Below are 20,584 nucleotides of genomic sequence, written 5' to 3'. Positions count from 1 at the left end.
TTCCACATTCATACCTACACTTTATTTCAGTCCAAAGAACCCAAAAAACATTTTCAAAAGCAAAATAAAACAGAAACACAGGGAAAGGGTTCCAAAGCGATCGCTATGTTTCATCCGAGCATATAGGTTTCTGTTTCTTAATACTTCTGAGAGGAACTTAGCCCCAATCATTCTTGCTACTTTAACTATTAAAATACTGAATTTTCTGTTTCATAACAACAAAACCCACCCACCCTCCATTGTTCCTGCCCACCCACCCACCCATCCAGCCACAGTCAGTGTCCTACTGACCAACACAGAACAATCATGCAGACAACAATGATGAGGATTTAGGAAAGATCTAAAATCTATAGGTGCTGAACAAAAATTAGGAGCAATGGCACTAGCCCTGCTCATGGGCTTGCAGGCTAGTAGACACAGAGCAACTGGAAAAGGGGATGGAAGGAGAAGAGTAAAATAAGCACACCCAGGTACCGCTCCTTATACAGAGGCTCTCCCAAACTGTGTTGTACTTTGGCCAGGTAGCAAACAAGACACTCCTGCACGTTCCATTCAGAACCAGGCACTTCGTTCTGAAGTTTTGGATTGGTGGAAAGAGATGATCTTTCCTAACACATCAATCACCACCAACACAAACTTACTGCTATCACATTCTCCTCTTACTGCTCTCTTTTAGCTTAGGCTGGGGGATTTGGCGCATCAGCATGCAGGTGCGAGACGAGAAATTAAGTGCCACATATATTTTTCTTTTTTATCTGTCCTCTCCAAGAGGAGAGCATAAAAGATACAGCTTAAGCCTTAATTTGAATTGAATAGGGCCTTGTTAAATTTATTGACATGAAATGAAAAATCCCCAATGCGGTTTTGAACTGTCATGCTACCCAGAGGCAAGAAATTTTAATTAAAAAAAAAACAAAAAACCAAAAAGGATCCCCTCTAGGCACTCAGTGTGATATACAAGGCTTCGATTCAAACACACTTCTCCTTGCCTTGCCACCCTACCCCACCCGCCACTGTTCTATCCTGCATGAAAGTCCCTGCTTCCCTTTTCTCAGGCTCCTTTCTTCACATATAAAACATAAATCTGCTAATATGCAGTGTGAAATCAAAAATTACAAAAGGACTCAAAATTGCAGGCTGCCTCACTCACGCAGCTCATTTGCAGAGGGATTTTTCGCATAGCGCTGGCATCGCAAGTCCCCTTCAGGAGTGTTGACATACTCAAGCACCGCACCGACAATTGGCTGCCCATTGGCCGTGGGTGCAGAAAGCAAAGAGCGATTCCCCAAAATGAGTTACCACTGGTGGTGTTCAAGCAAATGAGTATTATATGCATGCAATCAATTACCACCGCTATTATGTCACCTCTGGTGAAGGCTCTTCTCTAAGATGTTATTTTTATGCTATACGTTTTAATATTGTTCTAAGAGTGCTTTTAGATATCGACAAGTGGGACCAGCAACAAAACGTGCTCCTCTTCCAGGTTCTAGTCAGCCATGACTTCTTCCAGGATACTACAAGATGGAAAAGGTTCCAGCACGGCAACTAATCCCCCTTCTCCCTTCTACAGTTTTATTTCCAACTGGCAACCAGCATCCTTTGCACCTGGAGCATACCTGTTTCTCATTTGGCTGCTTTGTGGGGTGAGTAGCGCTGGCTCCCTTTTCCATGTTCCTACTGAATGCAATGGAGCTTACTCCCAGGATAGAGGGACGCGGGTGGCGCTGTGGTCTAAACCACTGAGCCTCTTGGGCTTGCCGATCAGAAAGTCGGCGGTTCGAGTCCCCACCACGTGGTGAGCTCCCGTTGCTCTGTCCCAGCTCCTGCCAACCTAGCAGTTCAAAAGCACGCCAGTGCAAGTAGATAAATAGGTACCACTGTGGCAGGAAGGTAAACAGCATTTCCATGCACTCTGGCACTCGTCACAGTCCTCTGTTGCATCAGAAGCAGTTTTGTCATGCTGGCCACATGACCTAGAAAGCTGTCTGCGGACAAACACCTGCTCCCTCAGCCTGAAAGCGAGATGAGCGCCACAACCCTATAGCCGCCTTTGACTGGACTTAACCTCCTGGGTGTTCTTTACCTTTACCTACCCCCAGGAAATTTTTAGATTTCTTTAAATCAGGAGTCAATCTTACTTTTGAGTGCTTTGAATATGTCCGACCCCTAAAACAGAAGTTCAATGCTTGCTTGGTCTGCGTTCAGCCAGCGAGAATCAAAATGCATTTGCATTGCCAAAGAAGAAACGGATCACGCAGACAGGGCCCCTAAGCCATTCTTCCTCCATCGTTCAAAACATTCATTGCCACATCACCATTCTGTTGCCTGTAATTTAACTCCAGCTCCAACAAAGAAAGCAAATCTCTTTTAAGTCCTCAGCTTGAGGCTCACCTAGTTGAACATGCACTGGAACCTGTCTTTTTCAGTCTATTGACAAAGACGGCTAAGAAGCAGCCTCTGTGCAGCATCTCGCTGACAAGATAGCCCCAGGCCAGATTCCAGTAATATCTCAGCATGCCGCTACAGGGATGGGAAGCGACATTAAAGAGCAGCCTGGCAGCAGAATCCCTCTGTACCTGTAGACAGCTCGCTTGTCAGCCTCCAGTTGTGCCTGAGGGTCGATGGGAGTGCTGGGGATAGGAGTGTTGGCGGCTGCCGAAGGTGTGTTGATGTGTACTGGCTGGGCTTTGGCCGGCTGTTGCGCTGTGGCAGTCATCTGTTAAGAAGAGGACAGGAAAGCAAGAGGTTTAAAGGCAAAAGAAATCAAATTATGCACACGAGGTTGCTTTTGGGAGGAGAAGCGGGGAACTCCACTAGCATTTCTACGGGTTGCTTGAAAGTAGGGATGTCGGAAACCTCTGTAGGAAATGGAAGGGCGGTCACAACATTAAGATGGATGATTGGGAAAAATTATGGAAAACTGACTTAAAATTTACAGATTGTTCCCTATTGAAGGAGAATTACATGAAGATAATGTACAGATGGTACACAACACCAGTGCAGTTAGGGGAAATGTACAAAACTAGTTCAAATATATGTTGGAAGTGTAAGGAAAAGGAGGGGACATTTTATCATATGTGGTGGGATTGTAAGGTAATTAAAATTTTTTGGGAAATGATATACAACGAATTGAAGAAAATCCATTTAACATTTGTTAAAAAACCCGAGGCATTTTTGTTGGGGATTGTAGGGAATGACCTGCCAAAAAAGTTGAAAAACATCTGCATGTATGTGATAACGGCCGTGAGAGTTCTGGTAGCACAAGGATGGAAGACTGAGGAAATCCCAACTAAAGAATCATGGCAAGAAAAATTGATGGACTATGCAGAACTGGCAAAACTGACATATAAGCTACGGGACAAGGATAACTGCGACTTTAAGGATGAATGGGAACCCTTTGCAAAGTATGTGAAGACGCAACAAAGTGAACTGAACTCCTTGGCAGGTTTTGAATAAACATTCAGAAACTTTTTATTGATAATAATCAGCTAAATATTTTGAGGATCTATACAACTTTGTAACATGCAGAAAACAGCATTCTTAGAGATACCAAAGACTGGAACTGAGGGTAGTTGGGGGGTGGGGGGGTTTTTGGGGGGGGAGGGAGGAAAAATGGGGGGGGACAAGGATGATATGTTTTTGGATAATATGTCTTGTTATAATTTTGAATAATAATAAAAAAGGAAATGGAAGGGCGAGTGGAAATTGCCACCATTCTCATGTTCACCCGAGGTTAGGAACGGAAATCCCGCAAGTGAATGCAACTGATATTTGCTAATCATTGGTTTTTTTAAAAAAAAGTCCACCAGCATTGCATAAATAACCACATTGTTTTCTGCATTGCTTTTGACATTTTCCTCCTGTCGAAATGCATTCAGTTACATAATTATGTCAGTTTGGGCCATAGTAGCAAGACAGAGAATGTACATTTTAGCAGAAGCCAAAGTGTAGCAGAACGGAAACAGCACTGGTTGCAAGAATACAGGTTGGAACAGAAAACTGATGCCTTCTTACATCCTTGCTTGCAAGCATATCAGAGCGTGAAAGAGCAACATTTTCTGTATTCCATATGGAAATTTGAGTGCCACCAGCCTACTTTCTGCTATATGTAGCTGTTGAACTGTGTTTATGCCAAAATGATGCTGGCGTTTGTGGAGTTCCAAGAATCTTTTGCAGTTCATTGATTTGTTCTTGAAACATTTTTAATCTTCTCTTTAGTCATGGATGCATGTTTGTATATAAAGGTTTTTATTAAACACTGGAAACTCAAGCCAATGCTACACATGAAGACACAGGAGATATCTGAACAGAGCGTTCTATTTTAAAAACATATGAAAGAGGGCCTCAGAATCAGATCAGGTTTGTGACACTGAGGAAAGGGATATTTAACCCCGCACATGCCATTTCCCCAATATAACATGATTCCCCAGAAACTGCTATTTGACCCATGGAAGGTAAATATATATAGACAGTAGATGAGATCAGATGGCCTAACCTGTTGTAACACTTATTCTCTACATGATTTATATTCGTGTTTTTACCCTGGTCTATCTCCAACAAATTCATTGCAGTATATAAACTTTTTCTCCGCTCCTTTATCTTTAGAACAATCTTACGAGGTAGGAAAGGCTGATCCAAGAACACCCTGTGAATTTCATGGCTGAGTAAGAATTTGAATTGAACACTCTACCCATCCTTACCTAACCTGTGTCCTCCTGATGTCGGACTACAAATCCCATCAGCCCAGCCAACACAGTCCATAGTCAGGGATGATGGAAGTTGCAGTCCAACATTTGGAGGGCACCAGGTTAGGGAAGGCGACTCTAACCACTACACTGGTCAGCAGAACATGAACTCCTCTGCCTCTTTTTAGCCCTTAACCCAGATCTTTTAATAGCAGCATTTATCTTTTGCTATTCTCTCCACCCCACCCTCTCCACCCACCAAAGTAGAATCAAAGATGGTATCTGTTTCATGCACTTACTTTTAGTCAAACCATACATGGAATTCTCCAGCGGAACTTATTGTACAACCAGCACAGAAGTGGTTTGGCTGATGGGTACCAGGCTGGGTGCTCTCTTTTTGCACGTGGCTTTTGCTAAACTATTATTGCTCCTTGGAATAAATGCAATTATCCCCATGCCTAATGGAGTCCCCTGTTAATGTGCTATAGTGCCAAGTTTAAAAGAGAAATAAAGAGCAAGGCCCCTGTGCAAATACCTCGAGTAGGTAATGTATCTGTATAAGGTTTCCTGGCAGCGAAAAGGGATTCCATGCCTCAGAAGTAGATTATGAGGTCTAAATGCCCTTCATGTATTTTGCAGCATACAGACAGAGGTCAGGTTGGTTTCAAGCTATACCAATAATGTACTAAGCCTGCCTTGGAAGAGGAGACAGGAATGTGGGCAATGCAGAGGTCTTTCCAACCTATTCTGCTCAAGAAAGTCAATGGAAAGAGACTCAGTTGGAAGAGACCAAAAGGTCACAGCTAAGAGGAGCAGGATCATAAGCCCACTGAGTTGCTTACTTACTCCAGGCTGCAGTTCTATTACAGCAGGGTGAGGAACATCTGCCTTTCCAGAAACTATTGAACCACAACTGTCATCAGTCTCAAGTGGTATGTACAATGGTTGGAGGGCTATGGGAGTTGCTGGCCAGCAATATCTGGAGGGTCACAAGTTCCTCACCTGTGCGATAACACCCTGCAAAGTGAGCCCTGGAAGTCTTGCCTGGCATACACATACTACCAATCACAAGTGCTAGGTACCTGCTAAGTTTTTGTGTGAAAGTTTATTTTTTCCCAAGATGATCATAGGACGTGCCCTGTTGGGTGGTTCAAATCAAAGCCTGAGATGGCCCAGCATATTTTAATAGTGACCAGCAAGATGTCTCTTGGAAGCCCAGAATCTGAGCATTAAATCCCCCTCTTCTTGTTGCCAGTCACTGGTATTCAAAGGCACACTACCTATGAACATGGGGCACGGGTGGCACTGTGAGCACAGGGTGGCCAGCAAATATATAATTAATGCAGGGGTGCCAACTTGAATATGGGGGGCAGGGGGGAGGTAAGCCCTGCCCCATAATTGATCACATGACATGGCCCGCGTGCACACACACACACACACACACACACACACACACACACTATTTGAATGGAAATGCCCATCAACTTGGGGGTGACTCCCTCAAATATTTTATTGACCTCAGTCCCTAGGAGCTGGCTCCTATGAATTAAAGTAACAGCAACAACAAACCCCACTTAAAAACCAGCAGGAACATATAAAATAAGCAGAACTGAACACCAGCAAGGTCAACAGGGGGAAAAATCTACACCCCAAAGGTGTAGATTTTGTCCATGCTGGGACAAAAAGGTCTTCACAACACACCTAAAAGTAGCCAAATTGGGGGACAACTGAACAGAAAGCAGACAGTGGTTTCATAATCTAGAGGCCGCTACCAAGCATGTAATGTGCCACCAAAACAAAGCAAGAAGAGCCCTGGAAACAGCTGCAGTAGCACTAAGAGAAAACATCTGGATTGATCTCTGAAGTAGCAGCTTGTCCCTGCAGTATGGAGAAAAGGAGTTGAAAACTTCAGAGTAAAACAAAACAAAGGGTGTGTGTGTGTATATACACACATATATAATAGCAATGGCAACAAGCTGAGAAAGAAAGGCACAAAGGGAGTGCTCAGACTAAAACTCCGAAAAATTCATGGTGCAAATGCCTTGTCGCCTCCATTGTTGCTGGCCTGAACAAGGCTAATGAATCACTATGGGCTTCCAAAGGGCTTTTGGAAATTCTAAACAGGATTTAAAGCAATTGTATTGCCTCCATTGCTACGGACTGAATGCATTTCACAGCCAAGTGACCAGAGGTCTGTGTAATGCAAGAGATTTTGGAGCTTTTAAAGAGATGAGAGGAATGTAAAGTGAACGTTAATGCATTTTAACAAAGTACCATTGTCGCCCGTTAAGGCAGCTCTGACATGAAGCCATCCAGCCTGCCTTCCCCAGGTCACTTTCTTCGGACTTAATTAAACCAGAAGGTTGATGCTAATGATTGATCAAAGCACCAGCTTGCTGACTATGACGAACTCCTGTTGGGGAAGGTTCCAAGGCTGCATTGGCTCACAGCACCTCTTTAGGAAGAGGCAAATATGAGAAGGTAAAAAAAAAGGAAGAGTTGGTGGCAAAAGAAGAAACTACAGTACTATTTATAACTTACGCATTTATTTACTACATTTATACTCATCTACATATTTATTTATATTGCTGCTTTTCTTGATACCATCCAGGTTGGGCTACTGCAATTCTCTCCTGGTGGGATCACTGTTAATAAACAGTTAGGAAACTACAACTGGTCCAGAATCCATTTTAATTATTTCTGAAAGATACGTCTTGTCTTTCATCGACCAGTTGGCATCCCCATATTAGCTTACCAAAGAGTAAAAAATAAAAATGAACTACAAACGGAACAGAACAGGGTAAAAACTGACAGTGGCTTAAATTAAGAAACCTGAGTCTTCACCTGACATGGAAATGACAGCAAATGGGGGACCAGAGACATGATGTTCTGGTCCTCCATTTGCTTTCATTTCCATGATAAAGTGGGTTCTCCTTCATGGAGAGCACGTGTTGTGGTGGGAGCAACCATGACATCCTCTGTTGCTGGGCAGGTTAGTTTGGATAGCCACGAATTTTATTGGACACCTTCAACTGTTACTGGGGAAAATTTATTGTTGCATTTTATTTGATTGATGGGGGTGCTATCTATGTTCCCTGTGCGCAGCGTTGAGCTTCCTCTTTTCGCTGTGCATATCGGATTACCCGCCCACCCTCCCTTTATTTAGGGTTTGTTCACACTGACCTTGCTATGCCTGTCATGGGGTCGTCTGCTTTGGGGCAGGGGCCTGGTAGGAATGTTACCATTTGGCTGATTGGCTGGCGCCATTTGGGTTTTGCCTACTTCGTAGCAAACCGTCACAACTTGTAAGGTTGCGGTTAGGCACTAGTTAATTTTTGGTTGGTGGAGGGGATGTGGTTGGCTGTGCCTGCCCCTCCAATGCTGCTGCTGCAAGGGTATTCCATTAAAGGAATCCAGGGGCTCGCCATGCTTTTGTCCGAATCCCTGGCAAAGGGCTAGGGCCACGCAAGGGCCCATGGGAGCATTTGGGGAGAGGTGAGAGCCTGGTGCCCAGCTTTATTCTCTCCCCAAAATTGTTTACCCTTACTGACTTCCACAGGGGTGCAGTTGTCAGTTCTGTTCCTACCTCCAAGTGGGAACAGGTAGTCACTAACCAATGCCTAAGCAACCACTCACATACTGTAATTCAATAAAGTTGTGACCAAAATTATGCCAAAAACCAAAACAAAAATGATGTGTGAACCGTGTTTTTATTTGGGGGTGTCTTGGGGGTCCTCAACACGCAACATGAGAAATGAGCAACAGTTGGAGGAACATCAGCAGAAACATCAAAATGTATGCCTCATATATTTAATCAGGATAAGATTTGTATCACATACCAGACTTCAAGTCTCTCACTAGCATGAAAACACCTAAGTCAGTTTGGGGTATACTGCTTACTGCAGTACACAGATGATTCCACCCTTCTCAGTTTTACAGCTGTACCAGATTTATGTAGTCTTTACTGTCCTAGAGCGAAATACCAAGACACAAAATCAGAAAATAAGAGGCAGCAAAACCGTCTTCTTGTTCATCTGACTGACAACAATCAAGTGCACTTTCACCGCGTGTACTCTGATCACCAGGGTTCATCCGCAACATGCTTGGAAAGATATTGCATCTTTAATGTATGCGCTCACTTTTCAGGACTTTATTCCCTAAACTTCAAGGACAAAATAGCAGGGAAAGAACTTCCATTAGAGATGCTTTAATTTATTATAAAGCAACATATGAAGTGCAGGATTTTTATGCAGATTCCCAATTTTCAAAAGACAGATTCTCCTGTGTATTTGGAGAGATTATGCTCAATATTACTGGCCCCTAGCAGAACCAGAAGATTATTAAAACAGTTGCTCTGTCCTCAAAGGATGTTTTTCCCATTGCTTCCTCTTTATTTTCATAAAATTCAGCCCTTTTATGACAGTCAGTTCTCCTGCCTTTGAAAAGCCCCATCAAGCAGTCTTTTATATGGTGGGGGCAGGGGGAGGGAATATTTATGCTAAGCTACTGGAATAGGAAGTCTACTTTTGCCTTCTGTCCGGGCTTTTCTGTAAAAAACGATGCTTTCACACAAGGAACCCTTTCAGCAAAATCACAAACAGGTATGTTTCAGGAGAATCTAAATACCTTTCCAGGTGGGATAGCGCCCACAATAACATCGGACATAAGACCTGTTTGGTGGGTTAAAGGCCGGGCAGAGAGTTTCTACAATTCCCCAGCTGAGAGGTGGTTTTGAGCCTCTGAAGGTCTGAAGATTTGCATCTCAGATCCAAACTACGGCATCTGGAACAAGGTGATGCTTCGTATGTACAAAATGTTTTTTTTATATAACAACTTACAGTTTGTTTGATATGTTGTAAACCACTTTGGGCACAATTCTGTGGGAAAGTGGCACACAACTAAACAGGCTATGATGATGGTATGCTACAGAAGTGTGAAATCCATAGGCCCATGGTACATTAGGAACCTCAATGGTCATTTAGTCGAACCTGAACCCAGAGGCAAGTTCATCTAGTCCTAAACACTCATGGAAATTTCTCTCTTACAGGGCAGATAACAGAATTAGATGAAAGCAGGAACATCTTTCAAACTAGGGCTATGCAAGGTCCTCCTGATTTGGTTTGGTGCCTGGTCCAGCATTTGTGATTAGGTCTCAGTTTGGGTTGGATCGCTCTAGGGTGGTGGTGGTGGGGCAATGCAGAAGAGACCTAACTCCTATTAGGTAAAGGTAAAGGGACCCCTGACCATTAGGTCCAGTTGTGACTTGCTCTGGGGTTGCATCGCTCATCTCGCTGTACTGGCCAAGGGAGCCGGTGTACAGCTTCCGGGTCATGTGGCCAGCATGACTAAGCCGCTTCTGGTGAACCAGAGCAGCACACGGAAATGCCGTTCACCTTCTCGCCGGAGCGGTACCTATGTATCTACTTGCACTTTGAAGTGCTTTCGAACTGCTAGGTTGGCAGGAGCAGGGACCGAGCAACGGGAGCTCACCCTGTCGCGGGGATTCGAACCGCCAACCTTCTGATCGGCAAGTCCTAGCTTCTGTGGCTAGGACTAGCATCCCTGGCTGCAGTGGCCCTTGGGAGTTTAAGGATGGCTCCAGACCACTAATTTACTGAGCAATCATCCTGGTTTGCTTGTACAAAGCTTACACAGAAGTTAGACTACCCAGCCTTTATTGAGCATTTATTCTAGTTAGTTTGCAGGGTGGTTTATATATATAACAGTGGACATTCAGAGGTGGATTTATGGCAGTCTGACCAGCTCTGCTGCACTGGGAGCCGGCTCTAGGGGGCGCTGCGGGGTGTTTAAACTGTGATGAAGTTAACTGAGCAGAATGGAAGACAAGGGGCCAGGGGGTGTTGTGGGCGGATTTTGGCTCCGCACAGGGTGCCACTGCAATTTAAAAGCCTGAAATCCTCATTTGCTCATGCAACATTTACACATCTTCCTGCTAATAGTTCATTACTCCTGTATTTTTCAGTGTGTTTCTCAGTCAATACCTAAACTCTGAAAAACCACTTTAATGGACCTTCATGGACAGGGTGGCAGAGTGATTTAATCCACTTTTAACCGTGCAAACCTAAATTTCTGGTATGCACTGCCACAAATTTCTGCCTCTATTTCTGGTATGCAAGTAAAACTAAAAAGGTAAAGGACCTCTAGATGGTTAAGTCAAAGGCAACTATGGGGTTGTGGCACTCATCTCGCCTTCAGGCCGAGGAAGCCGGCATTTGTCTGCAGACAGTTTCTGGGTCATGTGGCCAGCAGGACTAACCCACTTTTGGCGCAACGGAACACCGTGACAGAAACCAGAGCGCACAGAAACGCCGTTTACATTCCCGCCACAGCGGTACCTATTTATCTACTTGCACTGGTATGCTTTCGAACTGCTAGGTTGGCAGGGGCTGGGACAGAGCAACAGGAGCTCACCCCATCACGGGGATTCGAATTGCTGACCTTCCAATCGGCAAGCCCAAGAGGCTCAGTGGTTTAGACCACAGCGCCACCCACATCCCTTTTTTTCTGGTATGCGCTGGTATCCCTGCCACAAAACCCTGATCAGAGGCAATTGTAGCTTCCCAAGGTAACTACAGGGAGGGAATGCAGGGACAGAGTTCAAGGTGCTTGGCCAGGAAAGTATTTGGGGGATTTTGGGAGGAATGGGGGGAAAAGCACCTGGAATCTGAACTGTTTCTGTGTTTGGGCATGGTGGTCATTCCTGACAGATTTGTTCTAGGGCGTCGGTGTTCTATTTCATTTTTAGCAGTCTTCTGCTATTGCCCTTCTTTGCACATGTAAAATAGACTTGGGTGGGAAAGTGTGACAGTATGATGAAGCTCTTCTAGTGTCAGAATCCGCACCCCCCTCCGAAACTCCCAGTAGGAATGAACAGTTAACTACATTTCCCCGCTGCCTCTTCCGTCTCCAGTTTCAGCTGCCTAAGCAGGAAAGAAGTCACACTCAAGGAACAGCTAATGGGAAATGGAGCTGTGTTTTATAAAACACCACGTCTATTCAACTTAGTTCGTTGGAGTGGGGGGTGGGGGGGTGGGAAGAGAAGTGAAAGAAGGAACCAAGAGGAGCAGCGAAGCGAACAAACGATGACACAGAAGTTCCAAGAGCCATAAAAACCCCACCAAGGTATCATTTGTGCAAAGTGACCTTTCTCACCAGAGGGACACATTTAAGAGATGAGGATAAAGAGGCCCGTGTGACTTTGAAAGAGGCTCATAACGCAAAGATTTCACTCCAGCCCAGAAATCCTCTACGAGGTGGCAAAGTGGCCTTCGCAATGCAGGGAGCTGCACCTTGCCACATATCTCAGAAAGCCAGAAGCGAAACAAATTGGCTCTCGCGCTCACACTCTCTGCGTGTGCACAGAACAATTGCATTCCTCTTTCCTCTCCTGCACCTACCCAGGGTCACAGTCACTTCCTCTCATATTTTGTCAGTGCTTGGAAGGAACTAGTTCGGTTTAGTGACATTTGGAAATATGTGAACGACACCTGAAAGTAGGTCTCATGACTGCTGGGTGAACAAAATGTGAATTAAGTTCATTTTGGGGTATTCTAGCTGAAGGTGAACTAGAAATCATTCAAAGTACTACCTCAAAATGAACTTAATTCACTCAAAACAAAAAAAAAAATTTTTTTCTTTCCAGTAGCACCTTAAAGACCAACTAAGTTAGTTCTTGGTATGAGCTTTCGTGTGCATGCACACTTCTTCAGATACTCACTTAATTCACTCACTTCACTAACGTGTTTTTTAAAAAAACTTCTTTAGACTCTTTGGACCTTTAAGCCTAAAGATAATTCTTGTTGGGGAAAATAAAATTAAACAGTTCACATTCCACTGTGGTGCGTTTTGTTGTTTTTCTTAGTCTTCTTACATATATCTTATACTTTAGCACAGAAACTTGTAACCCTCTGAATGCTGATTTTTAGTGGGGTTTGTGCTGAGGATTATATGCATGGGCTTGAACGATGAACTGAATGTGAACAAAAGCAGTTTGCTTCGCCAAAGGGCAAACATGAACCGGAATTAGTTCCTTTCCAAACTCTGTACTTTGGCAACCAATGCCAGTCCTAAAGTAGACCCGCTGAAATTAATGAAGCTAAATTAATGAAGCCAATTAATGAAGACTATTAACTTCAGCGGGTTGGCTCTGAGTAGGGCTAGCCCCGAATGTAACCCTTTACCAGGACTCTCCCATTAACCTTGTATGCTGCACGGATCCGGCCCAAGACATTTTTCTGCCTGAGGAACAAATAGTAGCCCCAACCCCCAGTCAAGGTGCATAGGGTTGCATCCAATGTTAGTCCTACTCAGAAGAGACCATTTGTATTAAAGGACACAACTAAGATCCACTCATTTCAATGGGGTTACTGTGAGTAGAATTTGGTTAGCTACAACCCATACTGTCTAAAAGCAGTCAAGCTACTTTCACACCTGAGACAATAAATCCCACAAGTATGTTCCCTGACAGTAAAAACTAACTAACCATTTCCTGCCTTTTCATGACACCCCAGATCAGGCATGGGCAAACTCCGGCCCTCCAGATGTTTGGGACTGCAATTCCCATCATCCCTAGCTAACAGGACCAGTGGTAAGGGATGATGGGAATTGCAGTCCCAAACATCTGGAGGGCCAGAGTTTGCCTATGCCTGCCTTAGATCATTTGCCTGAGAAGGCTTCCTTAGTCTGCCTAATGGTTAGAGCTGGCCCTGCTGCTGCACGTTGAGTGAGGCACAGGTGAGGCGGATATGGCTGCTCCAGTTCCCAAGCACACAGAAGCTCTTGCAAAAGGGATCAAAATGAGCTTGGCAGGAGGCTGGCCAATAGTTTATATTTTATTTTATTTTTATCTAGTACACGTTTATTGCACAGGTAGTATACATGCCAGCTCCTCCAATTTTATCCTTACAATAACCCTCTGAAGTAGGTTAGGCTGAGAGATGGCAACTGACCCAAAGTCAATTGCCAGTGAACCTCATGGCCAAGTGAGATTCGATCCCAGGTCTTCCCAAGCCAAGTCTAACGCTCTAACCGCTACGCCACAATAGCTTTGACCAACAGGTTCTCAGAGAATCGGGGCAAGGGATCCCTAGAAGGAAAATATGCTTTTGCTTTTCTAGGAGCTTTTCTTATGAGCAAACACTCCCTTGGTTTTTAAAAGCAATGGTCAGAAGAGGGCTTGCAAAATTTGCCTTGTTATGGGGACATGGCTGTTATAAGTATGCTCATTTGCAAAATGTGGCGAGGCCGTGTGCCACTGAGAAGAAGGGTTTGGATTTGATATCTCGCTTAATCACTACCCTAAGGAGTCTCAAAGCGGCTAACAATCTCCTTTTCCCTTCCTCCCTCACAACAAACACTCTGTGGGGTGAATGAGGCTGAGAGGCTTCTGTATTAAGTTTTTGGTTTTCAAACGTTTCGGAACTTGAACAGTCTTCCAGAACGGATTACGTTCAAAAAGCGAGGTACCACTGTATTAAATTCTGTTCTCGACATTTTGTAGCAATTTGCTATAATTACTACTTTGAAAGCCTCCTGAAAATTCATCACCATTTTAGTGCAAATTTCTCCTCATAAACACATCTTTGTATGCAAAAAAAGAAAAAGAAGAAGTGTGACTAGCCCAAGGTCACCCATCAGCTGCATGTGGAGGAGCGGGGATGCGAACCCAGTTCACCAGATTATGAGTCTACCGCTCTTAACCACTACACCACACTGGCTCACAAGCTGGGCAATAACATTTACAGCATATCAAATAGGGTTCCCATTTGTTCCTCTGCATGTGCTGCTTGCCTTTGACACCATTTGAATTTGGCACCAAACGCCAGACGTGCTGATCAGGAGCCCTCAAGTGGATCTGACCCTGGCAGCGTGGCTTCCATTCGGCACCAAATTTACATGGCACTGATTTACATGGCACAAATTTACATTCCCTGCAAGGGAATGATCAGGGAAGCAGAGGTTCTCAATCTGCAGCATTTTTGTCACGTTATTTGTCCTGGAGGCTGGAGGTGCCCCACCTATGTCTTGCCCCCATGTGGACTCAGGGTAAGCTAATAAGAATCACTGCCCAGTTACTCGCCGTCTAGGCATGTCTTCTCAGGAGTCACTCCCATTGAGCCCAATGGGATTTACAAATGACTGCTGTTCCAAGATTTGCAGCCTTCATTTACTTATTTGACATTAATACTACTGTTCCTTCCCAATATGTACTGCTAATTCATAAAAGTAAATGAAGTATGAGCAAAAACAGGTCTCCTTTGAAAAACCTAAACATATAGTTGACATCCCGTTTCTGTTTTTCTATTAAAGGAAGATTTTAGTTCATTTACTGATAATAATAATAATAATAATAATAATAATAATAATAATAATAATAATTTATTATTTATACCCTGCCCATCTGGCTGGGCTTCCCCAGCCACTCTGGGGGGCTTCCAACAAAATATTAAAATACAGTAATGCATCAAATATTAAAAGCTTCCCTAAACATTAACTTCCATTTGGAGCAGGTAAAAAACACACACCTCAGGACTCTTTTTTTATGCTTACCTCAAACCACCTCAGCATTTCAAATGCCAAAAAATTATGCAATATCTAGGGTTTTCATTCACTTAACAAAATATTAGTTGATAATCCTTCCACCCCCCTCATGATGACCGTTGTATGGGACCGTAACTTCAACATAGGGTGCCCTTTGGCAGTAATGAAGGAAGTATAAAATCATTAAAAATGCGGGGGGGGGGGGGAGCCACCATTAATCTTTAGAAGGAAAAACCATATTTGATGGTTCCTTTTTACCAGCTCTCTCCTGGGCCACCGCCCCTGAACTTCTGAGGGCAGTGGAACTACCAATCTGATCTTAACACGCAAGAGGGTCTGTAGGGAATGAGGCAGTCTTTCAGATGTTTGGGACGTTACAGCTTTGCTCCAAGGTACATAAATAAATGTGTGTTTGAGAGAGGAGATGGCTTGGTTGTAGAGATGATTGCTTGGTTGGTGTGCTATTTTTATTACTTTGCAAAAAAACCAACCCACCCAAATCAATAAAAATGCAAAATGCAAAATGCAAAATGCAAAATGCAAAATGCAAAATGCAGAAAGAAAGAAAGAAAGAAAGAAAGAAAGAAAGAAAGAAAGAAAGAAAGAAAGATGAAATGATCAGCATGGAACAAACTTTGCTGAAATAGATAACTATAGATAGATAACTTTTATTTAGGCTAATTTTTAAGGAATCTTTAAGGAACCACTTAAATAATAATTGAGCATCTGACAAAAGCGAACCTGTCAGTTAAAAGCTTCCATGAGGATTCCAAGTGCGTCAGGGCTATTAATATATACTTCTGTCCAAATCTGCAAAGCATCAGAGGACATGGCTAAAATCCAAAGGCAGAATTATGCAGAGAACAGGACTTTTACAAAAAAAAAATGCACAGAGACTGGATGCTCAAATGCAGTCGCTTTGTGGCTTCAGCAGACGTGTGCGTTCACAAAGGAAAAGATCAATAACATTTCACTGCCGTCCCAACCAGCAGAAATCCCTACAGATCAGAGGGCAAAAAAAGATGTCAAAAAGCTGAAAGCTCATTCTAATAACACTATCTCTGTGGTTGCTGCTTTCTTCCTAAGCACTCCTCTGTTAAGACTCTCACAGAACAACTTGTGCCTGCAACTTTGCCTGCCAAAGCCCAGGCCATTTTCAGAATTTCTGGGGTTGGGGTTAGGAGAAGCACCACCTTCAAAGATTGGATTCATCTTTAGGAGATAGAATTCCCTATGGGAACAACACTGCACCATGTTTCAGCACTGCTCCCAGGGGCATTCTTGGGGAGGGGGAACAAATCCCCCATAACTCTGTTCTCATGGAGTGTTCTGTCCAAACAAATAGCAAACTAGCTGTTGCTTTTACGTGGCAAAAGAGTGCTTTTATTCCTGTAAAGAAGAAGAAATCTTGGAACACTTCACCTATAATGGTACCCCTCCACACACCTGAAAGTTCTGAGAATTTGCTCGCTCCCACCCCCATTTGCTGATGTTCGTGGGGGAAATGAATGGTCCTATTAAATTAGGGGAGACTTTGGCTCAGCCATATTTTTATGGGATCTCCACCCTGAGAAACACCAACAATTGGACAAAAAGGAATTTTCTGGCCTAGGAGACATTCCCCAGAGGAGGTGCTGAGCCATGAGTTACAACGGTCAGGGAAAACCCACAGAGCAGCAGTCCAGGAGTTAAATCAGAATGAGGGATGGATGGTTGCTCAGTAGCAGGAGGTGCCAGAAAAGCAGCTTTCTGAAACCATGGAGAAAGAGGTGGGAAAGCCACTTCCCAAAACTGTGAAGGCACTTCCTGCAACCCTGGAAGGCTACTGCCAGTCAGCATCCCCAAACTCGGCCCTCCAGATGTTTTGGGACTACAATTCCCATCATTCCTGACCACTGGTCCTGTTAGCTAGGGATGATGGGAGTTGTAGTCCCAAAACATCTAGAGGGCCGAGTTTGCCTATGCCTGGATAATACCGAGCTAGATGAACCAAAACTCCCACTCGGTATCCTATGTTCCTAGAAGCACATTTTGAAAACCGACCTGCTACTTCTCAGGACATTAATTACTTTGGTAATAATGAGATGATACATGAGATCTACAGGGAGTGACTGTGTTTCCATCAACACTACCCAGGAGCCCAGTGCAATTAGTTATATCATACTTTCATCAAGTTCTAACCATGTCCTAAGGTTTTCCCGCATGGTGAAAAATATTCTGCAGCACCACTGCCAAGCTGCAACAGCTTCTGGAAGTTGGCTAATGGGGACGTAGGAAAATACCTGCATGGCCAAATCAAGACTGCAGCGTGCAGCAAAGTAATGTCATGGCTACTTCAGGGTGTACCCCAAAATTCAGTCCTGCTGATTGACCCGCCTTCAGAAGCATGTGAATCAACCATCAGGGGGCTTTCAAAGAAACTAAGCCACATTTCTCCAGAGGGATCGCATTTCTTAACAACTTGAAATGCTTTCCAGTGATATGGATCTTGCTGGAGATCCGGACTCTAAAGCCCTACTGCTGAAACATCAGTGCTGCTGTTTGGCAAATCCTTGGCCAACCCAGAAACGAGTGTTTGGAGCGCTGATCACTTTCTCCTGGGACATGAAAGCACTTGGCACCATGACTAGCCATGGGGGCTCCTTTCAGCAGCTGCGATTTGTTAATCCACAGTATAATGTGAATTAAATTAGGCTCTTCACACTTAACTAACCCTCAATCTGCATTCTTTTGTAACTCCTGAGGTTTCCGATGCAGCTAACAGCTAATCCCTTCAGCCCTAAACTTCTCCCAGCTGCTGGCTCATAGCTGTTATGGAGGGATTCCAACAATTCAGGGCCAGTAAACTTAATCCTAAAGCTGTTAGGCTCTTCTAAAATAACGAGACCCACCAATTTAAAGCTGTTAGCCTTAATTAACAGGAAAGGAGGCATTCAGGTTACGTGCCGAAGCATAGGGCTTAGCCAGAAAGCCATGCTGCATTGCTTATTCCCCAGCTTCCTTGTGCTCTCTGGCCATGGCGATACTATTGTTAGGATCTTACAGATTATAGTATAGAAAATACTGGCACTTACATCCTGTGTTAGGATGGGCAGGCCAAGAGGATGTAACAGCTTTGCTCAGTTGGCATTAAGAGATGGGGGATAGTTTCAGTTCACAAGGCAACTTGATCTAATTTACACTTTAAAAAAAAAATTGCAGATCAAAACGAACCTGAAATTCACATTCTCTGAATTTTGTAATGCAGTTGTCTAGCTACACAGTGAGCCCCAAAATGCATGCATATAAAGAGTGCATATAAATGCATATATCTTTGGATATGACATACAGAAGTGCATTGTATTAGGAGAAATGGATTTGCAAAAGTGTGCCTATTAAGCAAAATTGCATACAGAAATTAGGAGAAAGTTGCACCAAAATGCTGGTGAATTCTCATGAAGATCTAAATAAAAAATAAAAAATTGCAAACTGGTATGGAACTGTGGAAGACTTAAGAATGGAAAAATAACAGAGAAACTAAAACTGGCAGTAATCATGATCGCCGAACAACCAGGATTTCAAAATGTGCAGGAACTTAAAAGTTGCTGGTGTTCTTGACTAAGTGCAGGGCCCTGTTGCAATGGGTACCATTGCTAGAATGCTATCTTCATATTGACATTTTGAGTCCAGCTGTGCATGGGCAGCACTGATAGTTATGTACCTCTACTTATAGCAAACATATGTACAAGAACAATATTGGCCGAAGAACCCATTGTGAGGGATGAATGAAATAGTCTTGATATGGCCTGTGCCTCTTGCAGATGAGTAGACAAGGAATCCAGGAATATTAAGGAGATGCCTTACATTCAGATTATTGGTCTATCTAGTTCAGTACTGTCTACACAGATTGGTGATGGCTCTGTAGAGTTTCAGGCAGCAATCCCTCCCAATCTCACCTGGAGATGCTGGGGATTGAACCTAGGACCTCCTATATGCAAGGCAGATGATCTACCACTGAGCTATGGCCCTTCCATGGATGGTCTACAAGGCCAGACTAAGTTGTCTGTGGGCTACTTGGATACATGTCTATGCCTGACCTGGACACATTTCTCTCTGGAAATGGAAAGATGTTACCTTTGCAGCACCACATATATTTCCATACCGTCCTTCCTACTCATGGATCAACTCATTGGCTAATCTAGCTCATTCTTGCTACCTTTGACTGGTAATGTGGTTCTCCAAGGCCTCAGGGAGGGGTCTTTCTTTGCCCTGCTATTTAAATTTTTCTAACTAGAAGATTAATATTTTCTAACTGGGATCTTCTACAATCAAAGCATGTGCTCTGCTAATGAGCTACATATACATTTATGCTTAAAGGGCAATAAGGGTTGCTTGCTACAACAGGGTAAAGAATACATATCGGTGGTAGGTATCAGGTAATTAACGGATGCAAATATATCACCCATCCCCCGCCCTGCCCTTCATGCATAATACTAGAATGCAGGGATACCTGGTGAAACTGATTAGAGGGATCATTAGCAGCAAGAGTTAATTGGAGCAATCAGATTTGGAGGCAATATGCACGCAAAAGGGATGGGATATCGCCACCACAGCCTTGCTTGCAAGCTTCCAGAGGCATCAACTGGCCACTATTTTGTGCCAAATACTAGGATAGATGCACCTTGGTTCAATCTCGCAAGCAATTCTCATGCTGATGTGGCCAATTTCTAGGCCTCACCCAGAATTTCTAGACATGGTTCAGTGCCAGATCCACTAAACTAGAAAAACCTGCATTCTGTTCCTAAATGCTCTTAGACTAGCGAGTGTGAAATGGAAGTTTGACACATGACAACCTGGGACCCTCTTCTTCATATGACATCATGTCTTCTTCTTCTTTGGCGATCACGCATAGCTGAGTAAGACTGTCTTCCATAAACATGGTTTCAACAGTGGGTCCGTAAGTGACTGTGGAGACCAATTCTGGATCCACATGTCCTTCCACAGTGAGGACAGCTCCACAGCTGGAGCTGAGCATGGTGAGGGTTTGCCAAGTGTGCCTTCCTTGCATGTTTCTCCCTTTCATTCTGAGTCTGAAGATCTTCATAGCCCATGTATTCCATGCCTGAGACCATGCTATTTAAACAGGTTCTGGAGCTCAGGGCTGACTGCGGACTCCATCTTGCTAAAAGCTTGAGGACTTATTTACAACGTATATATAACCTGCTCTTCATTTACAGTCTAGGTGAAAGGGGCATGCGTCTGCGTGCAAACGGATAAGCTGGGGATGTTGTGTGTATGTGTGCCTGAGTGAAAGGAACCGTGGGGGGTGGACATGCATACTTGTGGTTCGGGCCCCAGCC

At 43.9% G+C, this 20,584-nt stretch overlaps 1 protein-coding gene across 8 annotated transcripts in view; it reads right to left on the bottom strand.

The window, feature by feature from the left end:
* PKNOX2 (PBX/knotted 1 homeobox 2) overlaps positions 1-20,584 on the bottom strand; it is a 432,656-nt gene that overhangs the window by 120,158 nt on the left and 291,914 nt on the right. For all 8 annotated transcript variants that reach the window (XM_083588791.1, XM_083588795.1, XM_083588792.1 and 5 more), the window contains one exon: positions 2,577-2,716. In XM_083588791.1, the coding sequence (XP_083444917.1) occupies positions 2,577-2,716 (140 nt within the window). The remainder of the gene's footprint in view (positions 1-2,576; positions 2,717-20,584) is intronic.

This window comes from Podarcis filfolensis (genome assembly GCF_964270895.1).
Source record: "Podarcis filfolensis genome assembly, chromosome: 15".
Lineage (NCBI taxonomy): Eukaryota > Metazoa > Chordata > Lepidosauria > Squamata > Lacertidae > Podarcis > Podarcis filfolensis.
The sequence above is the reverse complement of the archived record's forward strand: the minus strand, read 5'-3'. Positions and strand labels throughout refer to the sequence as shown.